Raw genomic sequence first — 14,627 nt, forward strand, 5'->3', positions numbered from 1 at the left:
GCTTGATAGTTGGAAGGTTTATGTTACAACAAGAAAGAAAAAATTATGCAAAATAACATTGGAGATATAAGTTATTCTTTGTTAAGACTATTAAGCTACATAGTTGACAAAAATATATTGAAAGATCTTATAGAAGTGTAGAGTACATTAATAATATTAGTGAAGCAATCATGCAAATTAAAATCACTTATGTTGTGTATAGATTTGTCAAAAATCATATCTAATAATATCATAGATAATTTATGTTGTAAAATCTTTGACAGGGAAGCTTTAGAAAAGATGAAGAATCTAAATATTTTACAATTGAAAAATTGTGAGTTCATAGAAACAATTCCAAATTCATTATTTTTATCTAATATATTATTGGAACTTGATTTAGAAGGTTGCTCAAATTTAGAAACATTACCAAAAAGTATGCATAGATTAACATCCTTAAGGGTCTTGAATTTGAAAAGATGCAGAAGGTTAAAGACACTACCAAGCTTAATAGGAAACTTGATTTCTATGTAATGGTTAAGTATTGAGGGATGTGATAGATTGACATCATTGCCAAAGGAGTTAGGAAACCTCACATCTTTGACAACATTTGATATAAGTTGGCGTGAGAACTTAACATCATTGCCAAAGGAGTTGGGCAACCTTACATCTTTGACAACATTTAAAATAAAAGGGTGTATGAACTTGTCATCATTACCAAAAGAGTTGGGCAACCTTACATCTTTGACAACATTTTATATAAGTTGGTGTGAGAACTTGACATTATTGCCAAAGGAGTTAGACAACCTTACATCTTTGACAAGATTTGATATAAGTTGGTGTAAGAACTTGACATCATTGCAAAAGGAGTTGGGCAATCTTACATCTTTGACAACATTTAAAATGAAAGGGTGTAAGAACTTGACATCATTTCCAAAGAAGTTGGGCAATCTTACAAGTTTGACAACATTTGATATAAGTTGGTGTAAGAATTTGACATCATTGCCAAACGAGTTGGGTAATCTTACATCTTTGACAACATTTAAAATGAAACAATATATGAACTTGATAACATTGCCAAAGGAGTTGGGCAACCTTACATCTTTGACAACATTTAAAATGAAACAATGAAAGAACTTGACATCATTGCCAAAGGAGTTGGGCAACCTTACATCTTTGAAAACATTTGATATAAGTTGGTGTGAGAACTTAATATCATTGCCAAAGGAATTGAGCAATCTTACATCTTTGACAACATTTGATATAAGTGGATGCAAGAACTTGACATCATTGCCAAAGGAGTTGGGCAATCTTATATCATTGACAACATGTAAGATAAGAGGGTGTAAGAACTTGACATCATTGTCAAAAGAGTTGGGCAACCTTTTATCTTTGAGAACATTTGATATAAGTTGTTGTGAGAACTTGACATCATTGCCAAAGGAGTTGGGTAATCTTATATCTTTGACAACATTTGATATAAGTTGGTATAAGAATTTGACATCATTGCCAAAAGAGTTGGGCAACCTTACATCTTTGACAACGTTTCATATAAGTTGGTGTGAGACTTGACATCATTATCAAAGAAGTTGGGCAACCTTACATCTTTCACAATGTTTCATATAAGTTGGTGTGAGAACCTGACATCATTACCAAAGGAGTTGGGCAACCTTACATCTTTGACAACATTTGACATAATTTGTTGTGAGAACTTGACATCATTACCAAAGCAATTGGGCAATCTTACATCTTTGACAACATTTGATATAAGTGGATGCAAGAACTTGATATCATTGCCAAAGGAGTTGGGCAATCTTACATCATTGACAACATGTAAGATGGGAGGGTGTAAGAACTTGACATCATTGCCAAAAGAGTTGGGCAACCTTACATCTTTAACAACATTTGATATAAGTGGATGCAAGAACTTGACATCATTGCCAAAGGAGTTGGACAATCTTACATCATTGACAACATGTAAGATAAGAGGGTGTAAGAATTTGACATCATTGCCAAAAGAGTTGGGCAACCTTACATCTTTGACAACATTTCATAAAAGTTGGTGTGAGAATTTGAGATCATTATCAAAGGAGTTGGGCAATCTTACATCTTTGACAACATTTGATATAAGTTGTTGTGAGAACTTGACATTATTACCAAAGGAGTTGGACAACCTTACATCTTTGTCAACATTTGATATAAGTGGATGCAAGAACTTGACATCATTACTAAAGGAGTTGGGCAATCTTACATCTTTGACAACAAATAAGATGAGAAGATGTAAGAACTTGACATCATTGCCAAAAGAGTTGGGCAACCTTACATCTTTGATAATATTTGATATAAGTTGGTGTAAGAATTTAAAATCATTGCCAAAAGAGTTAGACAACCTTACATCTTTGACAACATTTAAAATAAAATGGTGTGAGAACTTGACATCATTGCCAAAGAAGTTGGGCAACCTTATATCTTTGACAACATTTTATATAAGTTGGTGTAACTTGACATCATTGCCAAAGGAGTTGGGCAATCTTATATCTTTGACAACATTTAAAATAAAGGGGTATATGAACTTGACATTATTGCCAAAAGAGTTGGGCAACTTTACATCTTTGACAACATTTTATATAAGTTGGTGTAAAAACTTAACAACATTGCCAAAGGAGTTGGACAACCTTACATCTTTGACAACATTTGATATAAGTTGGTGTGAAAACTTGACATCATTGCCAAAGGAGTTGGGCAACCTCACATCTTTGACAAAATTTGATATAAGTTGGTGTACAAACTTGACATCATTACCAAAGGGTTTCGGCAACCTTACATCTTTGACAACATTTAAAATGAAACAGTGTATGAACTTGACATCATTGTCGAAGGAATTGGGCAACCTTATATCTTTGATAACATTTGATATAAGTAGATGCAAGAACTTGACATCATTGCCAAAGGAGTTGGACAACCTTATATCTTTGATAAAATTTGATATAAGTTGGTGTGAGAACTTGACATCATTGCCAAAGGAGTTGGACAACCTTACATTTTTGACAATATTTAAAATGAAACGGTGTATGAACTTGACATCATTGCCAAAGGAGTTAGGCAACCTTATATCTTTGAAAACTTTTGATATAAGTTGGTGTGAGAACTTGACATCATTGCCAAAGGAATTGGGCAACCTTATATCTTTGACAACATTTAAGATAAGAGGATGTAAGAACTTGACATCATTGCCAAATGAGTTGGACAACCTTACATCTTTGAGAACCTAAGCTATAAATTAGTGGTATATCTTAACATCATTATCATAGGAGTTGGACAATCTTACATCTTTGAGAATATTTGATATAAGTTTGTGTTTTAGATTGACATCATTACTAGAGGAGTTGAGCAACCTTACCTCTTGGAGAAAGTTTGATGTCAAGTGGTGCAAGAAGTTATTATTAATAAAGAAATTGAACAACCTTAGATCTTTGACAATATTTTATTTTAGTTGGTAAAATAAGCTAACATCATTGCTATAGGAATTTAGCAAGTTTATATTATGGGCATAGTTTGATATGATTAGATGTCCACATTTAATATTATTATAAAAAAAATTGGACAATCTAACATCTTTTACAAAGTTTGATATAAGTCCATGTCCAAAATTAGTGATTACTTTTACTTAAGATTAGTGTCCATGAAATTTGGCTATCTTATATCTTAACAAAGACCAATATAAATGGATATTTAAAGTCAACATTGTTTTGAATAGAATTGAGCAGTCTTATGTTTGTAACACATCACAATACATATAGATATTTAAACTTTAGATTATTACCAAAAGATTTGTACAACCTTCTATTTTTTATAAAGTTTGATATAAGTGACATTATAACTATAGGAGTTTGTTAATACTACTTGATTTTTAAAACTATTGATAGAAGAGTTAGACAATCTCATATCTTTAGTATGCTCATGTATAAGTAAATGTTCAATTTTGGCATTACTAACAAAAAGAGATAGGCAGCTTTATATCTATGACATATTTCCTTACATATAGATGTTCAAAGTTGACATCATTGTTAAATAGTTAAGATAATTTTACATTTTTGAGATGGCTTTTTTCAAATATGCAACCATCATTAACATTATTATTAATAGAATTAGACAACCTTATATCTTTAATAAATTTTTATATGTAATTTTTTTAATAATTTATATTCTTGCTAATTATAAAAATAAAAAGATTTATATTGTATTTTAAAATTAATAAGTATTTGTACATTAAAAAAAATCATAAAATTTTAATAACTAAATATCTTTACAAAAATAGGAACAAGGGAATAAATTTGAAATAAATTGTTAGATACATATGGAATGTCGAAGATTCATCTTGACATTGGAACTTCGTGCAACTTGAATAATCACTGGAAGGATATACAGATTATTTTGAGTGAAGACATCACTTACATGTATGTCTATACATCTTTTACTTAACTATTCGAAATTATGTAAAGTTCCAATGTCAAAATTTTAAAATCAACACTACTCAATACAGAATAACCATTCTCTGGACTTTTAGAAATTGAATAGATTAGCTTGAAATGGTTGCTGTGCACAACTTTGATTATCGTGAAAACTTAAATGCTGGTTTTTCTTTCTTCTACAGATGTGCTCACTGCACGATGCCCCAAGTGTTGAAAACCGCAGGTACTAATCGCTGCTCACGGGTGCTGTACCTGATGAAAAAAGTTACGGAGGAACCGTGATATTGTTATTTCACAGATTAGCAGTGGTCTATATTAACGTACTTCATTTCTTAGTGCCCTAAATGTTTTAACAGCTATTGTATCTAAATATGACATTTATGGACGAGAGATTCGTCACCGTGAGTGCAACCGCAGCCCACATAAAAAGTTTGTATCGTACAGGTTTGTATTCAGAAGATGAATATCTCTTAGCAATTAGTAGTATCTAAAACTGGCCCAATAGAACACGGATCGAACTTGCTCTAAATACTCGTCATCAGTCGACTAGCTTGTTCGCAGAACAATGGCCATATTACCCAAAATCCGTCCTCGCCTAATCATCATAGGTGCATGTGTCTTGAAGACAAGTTATTAATTCGTTTGAATTAGTCTGCACCGATAACATCAAATTTAAATACCAAATATGCCAAGGCAAATGCAAAATCTCGAAACAGGCAATCTAAAGGAATCCAATAAATCATGTATAAATGAGTGTGAAAAGAAGTATCAAGCATGTGTTCCACAGAAACAAGCTAGTATTATCCAATTTGGGAATCAGGAGCCGAAACCGGTACAGGACTGAGCTACATGATACAACCCTCTTGGTACCATCTAATTCCTATTCCTGTTGCCCTGATAACCTCCCCCCTGAGGCTTGAAGAACCCTCCTCCTGTGGTGGGAGCAGCTTGCTGTACCACTCCTGGAAGCTGGGGCATGTTCAAGTGTGCCAACAGCTCGATCGTTTCCCTGTCCACCTCAATCACGTCGGTCTTGATGGCCGACTCCTCCGGCACGAAGTCCATGCGCCTCTCGCGCTCCTCCTCCTGCAACTTCAGAGAGATTCCTCTCACTGGCCCTCTCTGGATGCGCTTCATCAAGTGGGTGGCGAACCCGGCGATCTTGTTGCGGAGTCTCTTCGACGGAATGATTGCTACCTCCTCGGCAATCTTCTTGTTGGTCTGGAAGTCCAGAGTCATGCGAGAGTAGTACCTCTCGATCATGACCCTCGAGGCCTTCTTCACGGTTTTGGTTCTCACACGACCCTGAGACACACTCACAGCAACGCCCACACAAATGTAAGCCACAACAACCCTGCACTAATTCTAGACTGTCGGTCATTTTTTGAAGATACCCACACTAGTTCCCGAAAGGTGAATGTCCATAATGTGATTCTGGACCTCCCACACATCGTAATGTTTTCAGTAGGTGTAATTCAAGTCTAAGAACTAGCAGCAGAACGAAACCCAAGGTCAATAATAAAAACTAAGCCTCAGCAGAGGAACTAAATGTGGAAAAAAAACATTTAGCGGAAGACCAACACCAAAGTATCCCGCTTGTGACGTTATCAGAAGCGTCATCGAAGAGTTCAAACTCTACACTATCCATCAACTGGAACGTGAAAGAACACAATATTAAAGTTCTTGAATAACCAAGGTAATATATTCCAGACAATAATCAGTGTTCGATGCCAACAAGCTACGTGCAGCTCAGGAACGGAACTGGAGATGTAAACACGCCACTGGGAAACAAACATCCTTCCCAATATAAGGCCATGATATTTATTATCAAAAGCATGGTAAGTCCGCGTGTTCATTGTCATCAACGGACCCAACAGGCCAGTTAAGACAGGTACGCGAACCCTAGAAAAACAAAGACTGTCTCCTTTCGCCAAAACTAAGACCGACCGCGTTCTCCAAAAAAATCCACTACTGCCGATACAACAAGCCCTCACCCAATCCTAAACCCTAAAAATACCACGAGTGACATTTTTACAGAATATTCGCAGCACACTGAACCAAAGCAGAGCTCATTCGAGAGAGGAAGATCTGCGAAGCACGTACCATGGTGGCGAAACAAAGTAAGCGCACGCACAGGGGCGAGATGTGGCGATCTAGCACGGGGAGATCAGCAGGCTGTAGAGCTGCGAAAAGACCACGTTCGACGCACGGCTAGGGCTTTACCTGCTCCAAGGCTGGTTCGGTATTCGGTTACCGTGGGGTTTTCCTTCGGTCACCGTTGAAAACCTAAATGGCGACTGGTCGCAGGGGTGGTTTTACGTCAACAGGGGGTGATGTGAGTGAGTCCGTCTGAGGATGAATTCGCGGCACTCTCCCGTTCGAACAAAACGACCAATGTTTGTGTTCCAAAGAGTCCCGTTTACTACCTGCATTATTTTTAAAATTGGGTGTGACCTCTCAATTTGTGTACACCATGATTTCAAATATGACTCGAAATATTATGTTCAATTGTAGATGCAGTTGTTGAATGTATCTAAATTTTCATTTGTTCAAGATGGTTTTAATGCTTCACCTTCTTCAAATTTTGCCTTCTTTACTAACCATTTCATATTTCAGATCGATGTCTACATGATACTGTATTTGATTTGATAAAGAAGATTAGTATTTGCATTTTGTGTAATTATAATTTGTTTATAAAAGTATTATTGTAAATAGAACAAGATATTTTTTTATGCTACAGAGTTAGGTGTTTGCAGTGTAATTCATTATTGTACTATGCATTAATATACTCCAAAAGCTTTCTCTAATATATTCCTCCCAAAGTAAAGTTTGGTCCTTCTGTTAGTAATGACGCAATTGTTAAAAAATAAGCATGAATAAAAAATAAAAAATATAAAAAAACTTTTTTCTTTTGTAAATTGATCTTACTTGAAAATTAATTAGTTTTCAACCATATCCAATTTTTCATGTGTCGAAGTTTTGTATTTGAAAAAGTATAGAATATTTATAAAAATAATCAACGCTGTTTTAAAAAATAATAGTGTATTAATGATAACAACAATGAATGAAGCTAATCTTAAATAATTATGGAGACTTAAATAAAGAGTGTTTACTTTTAGAGTATAGTGTAAACAATGAAAAAAAACTTATACAACATCACTTATGTTGTGAAGGTTGTGCTTTGTCATTTTTAATATTAAATATATTGTATGTTACATGATCACTTCCTTAAAAAAAAAAAAAAATTATAGTTCTGAAATAAATAACATTTGAAATAATCTGATGTCGAATTGAACTAGTTTGTTTTTTTGTAAAGTATTGGTAATTTAATTTATTTGATTTTTTAATATTTTCTATAATTGCTGGATTAAGAGACGCTCGTCCGGTGTTGAGAAACATTTTCTAGTTAAAATGCCAGATGGTGAAGAAGCATCGAGTTCACGCTTGTGTGCACACGGGCACCGGTTCCCGCAAGAAAAGTCCGTGACACCGTGTGCTCCTCGCTAAACCCTAGCCGTTCGTCCAGATCAGTCTTTTTGCAGTGCCACTGGCTGTTTCTCAACGCCGGACGAGCGTCTCTCAATCCCAAACGGTTTTCACAGCTTGGATTCGCCACCATGGTAACCTTCTCCTGCATTCTACTGTGATTCTCGCCACCATTGTTTCTACCTGCACCAGCTCAAATTCCCCGACAGACGAACGTTTCAGTGTTTTAGGGTTTTGGCTTTGTTTAGGTTTATTGATTGGTTATACGTGTGTTTGTTTGTGTTTGTGTGGCGAGGGTTTACGGGAATTAACGAATCGGTATGTTGAACAATATATTTCTTCTAAGGACTAGCGTTGGTGACATTGTTGATATTGTGAGGTTTTCTTCACTTCATGGTTCTACCATGTTGGAAGATTACCTGTGATCCTGTTGTGTTGATGAGAGCGGTCTGATTTTTTCTGATGTCAGCTTAGTTGACGGTGTCTATTTCTTTTCTGTGAAGAGTTATCGGTTGGTAGGAAGAATTATTTACACTATTAGATTTGTATTTGAGAATGTATTTTTCGACCCCCGTATCTATCATTATGCTAATGCGCAATGTTTGTGTTGACAGACCAAGCGTACGAAGAAAGCTGGAATCGTCGGCAAATATGGTACGTTTTTTCGTAGCACTCAGTGTGTAGAAGTTTGGTTTGATCCCTCGCTTGTTGCCGTTTAGAATAGATTGATTTAGGCATTGTACATGCCCTGTTCCAATTACCGAGAAAAGTAGATTCATCCAATCAAAGTTTCCGAGTCTGTTTTATCTAGAGACTTGGGTTTTGACTTGAGTTTTTTTCTGCAGGCACCCGATACGGTGCTAGTTTGAGGAAGCAGATTAAAAAGATGGAGGTCAGCCAGCACTCGAAGTATTTCTGCGAGTTCTGCGGGAAGGTGAGTGTCAATTGTGATCGATGTGTTATATGATATGCAAAGTTTTAACGCGTGAGTGGAAATACGCATACTTGTGCTACATGTGGGGTTAAATACGTATACTTGGGTTAAAATGTAGTTTTCTACGAGGCATTCCTCTGTTGCATTGGATGTAGGATATATTTTGTAACTTCTGAATCTTCCAAAACTTTGTAATTCTGGATCATTATTGTACCCGGATATGAAATGGGAGAGAGGTTCCCACTGCTCCTCACTCTTGATTTTTCTCTACTTTCCTCTGGTTATACAGTTCGCAGTAAAGAGGAAAGCTGTCGGCATATGGAACTGCAAGGATTGTGGCAAAGTCAAAGCCGGAGGTGCCTACACCTTGAAGTGAGAAAATTCTGCACCCTTTCTGATGTTAGTGTGCGGGTTGTTTATTATTTGATCTTCGTGAACGCGATTTGAAAAATTCCTCACAACTGCAGCATCTAGTATATTTTTCCTTAATATGGTCCATCTTTTCCCTATCGTTTGCCAGTAATTGTTTTAAGATACCTCAACAAGAATCTGGTGCCCACGACTCTGATCTGACGATACCGTGGTTGTAACAGCACGGCTGCTGCGGTCACTGTTCGCAGTACGATCAGGCGATTGAGAGAAGCAACTGAGAGTTAGAGTCGCTCGAAGTCCCCTTTGTTCATGAGGGCAGTACTTGCCACTTATGTATGACAAGCTCTGATTGAGCTTTTACTGGAAGCTTACACAGCATTTGAGTGTCGTAATGCTGGCTTTTTTCTTCGTTTGGATGTCAGCATGTGAAGATATAAGAATGTAACTATTCATGCCCTCCGTAGCCTCACATCAGAGAAGAGCTATTTGACACTCGTTTGATGCGATGTTTTACCGATTTTGTTTCTTCCGTGTACGAGAAGTTGTTGTCCTGAACAGCACTGAAATCTAGTGAACATGCTCGAATGAAGAGCTGAAGTGTAAATTCTGGAAGGGTGCAACGCGTGATAATCCCTTAGGATGCTAATGAATTTCTTATTCTCCTTGGACTGATTCGAGATCTGTCCAGGACTACACTTCTAGTCTACATGGTTCATGTCACTCTAGAGGGATTCAGGTTTGGAACCTGGTTAATAAACCTTCTCAGGGTTAATGAGACAACATCCTCAAAGGTCCACTAAACAAATCTGTAAGACAAGCATTTTATCTTCAATCTTTTCAAAAACATCGTGTAATCAACATCGCACTTATATTCGTCAACCAAGATATTAAATATCACATCCAGGTTATTGAATTGCATTCTCCACCATCATCTTGCAGTCTTTTGACGATTGAGATTACGGTGAACTAGTAAACTACAGTAATTTTTCATTTCAAGTGGTAGCAGCAGTTGAAGCTTGCTTCATCCCTGTTCCCGGACCGATTTTGAGTGTGGGCCACAATCTAGACATTTGAGGAATCATTCTGGAAGTTATCGGCGCTTCTTTGGACTCACTTGTGCGTGCTTTTTGTGTATTTTGTGAAGCCGCTCATACCAACCCTGCTTTTGGTGTATTTCATGTTTTGAACTCAGTTCCCACAAGAAGGACCACATTTTTCAGAGTGACATTCATTTTCAACATTGCTGAGGTTGGTAATCCGAACGAAAAGTGCGGAATTTATATTTTTCTGCTGTTACTCTTTGTATTTTTTTAACAGAATAACTTCGACAATCTACATCGCTTTTTCTAAGACACACCGACATTGCAGTGAGTGCTCCCTTGTAACAATTTGTTTTGGTTCAAATTCATTGTAGATTTCTCTGTTTATTACGTTTTGGTATTATCAATGTTGTTTTTATTTCACCTTGGATGTGATACAATCGTCCTGCATTTCATCCAAAATCATGTTCCACATTCAAATTCCAAATTGGATAGGAGTGTTGCTAAATACAACACAATCTTTTGTTGGTTTTATACTTTTGAAAGCAAACTAAAAAGTCACGAGGAAGAAGATAAGATGGAATGCACTTTTTTTTCTACATAACATGAATAGTGTTGTTTGTTAAAATTTGTATTGGATCCACCTTAAATTATAGTATTTAAAAATATATTAAATTTTAATACCATAATTTAAGGTGGATCCAATACAAATTTTAACTAAATTAATACTAAAAACAAATATTTGTTACAATTGTCAAAATCAAGACATAAGTTATGTATTTAGAATTGTATTTTAATATATATATATATATATATATATATATTTATTTTTATTTTTTCTATTTTATGACCCTGTTTTACCTTACAATATCTCTAAGAGCCAAGACTAATGAAAACCAAATTTTCATTCCTAAATAGAGAACCTTTACAAGGCTTTTGGAATGATGCCTTTTAAAGTAATTTTAAAAATAAAATATCTCTTTAATTTTAAAGCTATGGAATATAATAGAAATTTATAAGACTTAAAGAACTTTTAATGTCTTTGAATTTATAATATTTCATATTTTATTATTATTTAACATTAGATGTGAATGCTAACTATGCACTTAAGAAATGCTAATATCATGTTCTAGAAGTAAAAGGATTCTTATGTATAAAAAGAAAAGAAAAGAAAAAGCTCTAACTCTTTAAACTTGTGATTGGATGAAATCAAATTTATAAAACAATAAAAAAATACCATTGGATGAAGAAATGAAATAGAATATATAAATTTTACAAGACACTTGGTGCCCATCGACATACCGAAACCACTCGGCATCTGATTCAAGGCTCCATTTGGAGACCTGGAATCCAGGGGAGGACTTCCCCGCACTCTTGATTTCTTCGAGGGGCATTTCTCCGTTGGCTCTTCGTCACGTTGCTCAGCTAGGGCGCTTGGTGCACACACTTGTCTAGATCCGAAGGTATGTGGCTCTTATTTCCTTCTCGATTGCTTCCGCATTGCTTCTTGTTAGGTTGTGCTGTGTCTGGGTTGTGGGTTTTTGCAGCAGTTAGTGGGTAATTCGACGCTTAGGCATCGGGGGGAGGCCTTTGGGTGAGTTCACATGCTGCGATTCTGATTTGTTTCTAGGATGATCTGTGAGGGTGTATTAGCTGGCTACGATGCGATGTGGTGCTGTTTTTCTGGATTTTTTTTTTGGGTTCTAGTGAATCTGCGTTGAGGGCTTTGATTATGTGATCGAAGTGTCGAGTATATTTTATCGAGTGGATTTAGGGTTTGGGTTTCTGGATTAAGAAGGCTTGATTTTGGATTATTCATTTTTTGCAGCCATGGGGAAGGTACCAGTTAGGCTGAAAGAGGTTGCTTACACCATTTCCCCGTACCACCAGCATGTTATGACGGGGTTGTGGAAGGACATTCCTTACAAGTTGAGTAAGAAGTTTCACGAAAATTGGGTATCCGCCTTCACTTTGGTGGTTCCCATTGTCGGCACCTACATGTGAGTCTGCCCTTCGCTTTCATGTATTTTGATTCAGATTCCGCTGAACGTTAATGCTATGCGCTAGTATGGTGTTGCATATGAAATGGTTTTATTGGGTTCATGTTTTGTGTATATAGGATGACCCTAGGTCAAGCTGGTCTGGAATAGTGCATGATAGACGGCTTTCGATGCCCATATAATAATGCTCGGTACTTCATATACTTATTCAACTTGCTTACTTCGTTGGACGAGGGCGTAGTTCTGAGTGCTGAGAATGTTGTCGTGCAGGTATGCTGAAAATTACCGGGAACAAGAGAAGCTTCATCACAGATACTGAAATTTAGAAATGGCGGCTCTGTTAGTTAAGGTTACTGAAATCCTTGAATATTATTGAGGATATTAATAACGGGTGAACTTGATGTGAAATGAGCGTAGATCAGGTTTTTTGTCCTGGACACGTCCCTTACTCCTACTACGAGGACTGGGAGGCGTTCGTGATGCGTTTATTTTTTGTTTTACTTCTAACCTAAAGTCATGCATTGACCTTAGTTCTTGTTCTTGTCTTGTTTCTGTTTTTGCTCTTGCCTGGTTGTTTCATTTTGTATGAGCTTTTACGTTTCAACTACCGATTAGTTGAATTCATGTCGAGTTTATAGGGACGATTACGTTCCTGCTCGTCACATTGTTGAATGATCAATGTATTCTTGAGTAGCTGTAGTAAGACAGTAGTAGATCATCAAGTATTCCGCGTTATGTAGTTCTGTGTCGTACTTTGAATACTCTGCATCCGTACTTCTTTCATAAGACATCTCAATTATCTGTATTGAAGTTGTGAACGCAGGTTCGGTCTTTATTTTTAATATTGAAAGATAAGGACTAGTTTGTTATGCGACTGCTTTCTTCTGGACTCATCAGTGCATCCAGGGTTGTATGTTTGTTGGTTATGGTTGACAATGCTTGTGATGTGGGTTTGGAACTCCGTTCATTTAACACTTTTGTTCTAACCAAGAGAAACTCTAGCTTTGTCCAGTGATTTCTTTTAAAATTTACTGGCATTATCTTCATTTATAATGTACATGAAATCTGTATGGGACTTTTGTCTTTGCCCAACACTACCACAATCTGATTATTTTCATCTGGCAGCCATTGTTCAACTCATCTAAACGAAACACTACTCTCAGATTTCCCAGTTGAACCTGCAGAAAACCATCTCTCTGGGTGACAGCCCAGGTCTGACTCCATCGAGTTTGTCTTTTCTTAAGATTCAATATCCATGTATCCGTTTCAACTCTTTCAGGTTTATCAAATTCTAATCCTTCAAGAAATAATTACAGTTGTGGTATAGTAACGAAGATCTTCGACAACTCGCTACAGTTGAGTGCTTTCCAACTTGGACAACCGTTACAGAAGCTGCCAAGCTGAATTCAACTCTAGGAGGCATCCACTTTTTCTGGACAATCAATCATGTACTTGGAAATCAAACATTTCGATGCTATGATCCACATCATCCAGTAATGAACTCGCATAACTATACGGAATTCATATTACTCGTGTTTGTGTGTTACTATTTTGTTGAAATTTCTAATGAGTCTGACGTTATCACTACCATCATCAGCAATACATCAATATTTCTGTAATTTTTGGTATTGTTACCACAACTGATTCTTATTAAAATTTTATTTAAAATTTTATTTCTTTTGAAATATTTTGAATATATATATATATATTTTAGTAATACTTTGAAAAAAGAGAACATATTAAAAATATTTACAATTATTTTGATTGGAAAATCAAATTGTGACAAATTGTGGTGGTAATAACAAAAATTGTAAATTGTGGTGGCATATGGTGAATGGCAAATTGTGATGGCAGTAACAAAAAGTGTGATAACATTATGTGTAGAGAGAGAGAGCTGTCCTCAAAATGCTCCTTGGTGTACCCTATTTATGTAACAAATAGGTAAGTTACAAGTATGGTTCCATTCCACAGTTGATCACAAGTGATCAGACAATAAAACATATGGATTCCTCTTTGGTGGAAGCTCCAGCTATTCAGCATGCCAACCAAATTTTTGTTCATGAATCCACTAGATTTGATTCTAAGTATCACAGAATATGTTTTCAAAAACACTGTGCCCTATCCTATTTAGACCATGCCAGAGTGGAGCCTGTACTACCAGACGTGTTGTGGATTTCACATGACTCTAAGATAAGAATGAAAAACAGTAAAAACAAAATAAAATAAAATAAAACAGTACATTCTATCCCCAAACCATGGGCATGCAGTGCCCATGCCCCTGAGGGTTGTAGGGTAATTTGAACAGGGTTTTTGGATGATTATGTAATTGTTGGTGCTTTATTTGTTT

At 36.1% G+C, this 14,627-nt stretch overlaps 4 protein-coding genes across 5 annotated transcripts; 3 read left to right on the forward strand and 1 right to left on the reverse strand.

Moving 5' to 3' along the window:
- The first annotated feature begins 1,474 nt into the window (after positions 1 to 1,474).
- Positions 1,475 to 3,366, forward strand: LOC141045642 (uncharacterized). The gene has a single exon (XM_073535451.2). It carries the CDS (start codon positions 1,590 to 1,592, stop codon positions 3,246 to 3,248), a length of 1,659 nt encoding a protein of 552 aa, XP_073391552.1. The 5' UTR covers positions 1,475 to 1,589; the 3' UTR covers positions 3,249 to 3,366.
- A 1,859-nt stretch (positions 3,367 to 5,225) lies between these two features.
- On the reverse strand, positions 5,226 to 6,628 carry LOC112285098 (small ribosomal subunit protein eS17). The gene is made up of 2 exons (XM_024525632.3): positions 6,552 to 6,628; positions 5,226 to 5,753 (listed from the first exon to the last, which is right to left on the reverse strand). Exons 1-2 carry the CDS (start codon positions 6,552 to 6,554, stop codon positions 5,322 to 5,324), a joined length of 435 nt encoding a protein of 144 aa, XP_024381400.1. The 5' UTR covers positions 6,555 to 6,628; the 3' UTR covers positions 5,226 to 5,321.
- Positions 6,629 to 6,738: 110 nt separating this feature from the next.
- Positions 6,739 to 9,648, forward strand: LOC112284322 (large ribosomal subunit protein eL43z). Its single transcript, XM_024524029.3, has 6 exons — positions 6,739 to 6,783; positions 7,991 to 8,068; positions 8,549 to 8,588; positions 8,780 to 8,868; positions 9,158 to 9,240; positions 9,462 to 9,648. The coding sequence occupies exons 1-6, from the start codon at positions 6,739 to 6,741 to the stop codon at positions 9,523 to 9,525; spliced, it is 399 nt and encodes a 132-aa protein (XP_024379797.2). The 3' UTR covers positions 9,526 to 9,648.
- Positions 9,649 to 11,682: 2,034 nt separating this feature from the next.
- LOC112284417 (cytochrome b-c1 complex subunit 8-2, mitochondrial) lies at positions 11,683 to 12,810 on the forward strand. Of its 2 annotated transcripts, none has more exons than XM_024524185.3 (3): positions 11,683 to 11,874; positions 12,109 to 12,280; positions 12,551 to 12,810. In XM_024524185.3, exons 2-3 carry the CDS (start codon positions 12,111 to 12,113, stop codon positions 12,597 to 12,599), a joined length of 219 nt encoding a protein of 72 aa, XP_024379953.1. In that variant the 5' UTR covers positions 11,683 to 11,874; positions 12,109 to 12,110; the 3' UTR covers positions 12,600 to 12,810. The 2 variants fall into 2 exon arrangements, with proteins under 2 accessions (XP_024379953.1, XP_024379952.1); XM_024524184.3 differs by having other exon boundaries at positions 11,683 to 11,743.
- The last annotated feature ends 1,817 nt before the right edge of the window (positions 12,811 to 14,627 follow it).

The sequence above is a fragment of the Physcomitrium patens genome, chromosome 7 (assembly GCF_059467195.1).
Source record: "Physcomitrium patens ecotype Gransden chromosome 7, ASM5946719v1, whole genome shotgun sequence".
NCBI lineage: Eukaryota > Viridiplantae > Streptophyta > Bryopsida > Funariales > Funariaceae > Physcomitrium > Physcomitrium patens.

Coding starts and splice junctions, on each gene's coding strand:
- LOC141045642 (XM_073535451.2), top strand. CDS start 1,590: ATGTTTCATATAAGTTGGTGTGAGAACCTGACATCATTACCAAAGGAG.
- LOC112284322 (XM_024524029.3), top strand. CDS start 6,739: ATGGCGACTGGTCGCAGGGGTGGTTTTACGTCAACAGGGGGTGAT. Junction 6,784..7,990: donor TTACGTCAACAGGGGGTGAT/GTGAGTGAGTCC, acceptor GTCTTTTTGCAG/TGCCACTGGCTGTTTCTCAA. Junction 9,241..9,461: donor GGAGGTGCCTACACCTTGAA/GTGAGAAAATTC, acceptor TGGTTGTAACAG/CACGGCTGCTGCGGTCACTG.
- LOC112284417 (XM_024524185.3), top strand. CDS start 12,111: ATGGGGAAGGTACCAGTTAGGCTGAAAGAGGTTGCTTACACCATTTCC. Junction 12,281..12,550: donor CCCATTGTCGGCACCTACAT/GTGAGTCTGCCC, acceptor GTTGTCGTGCAG/GTATGCTGAAAATTACCGGG.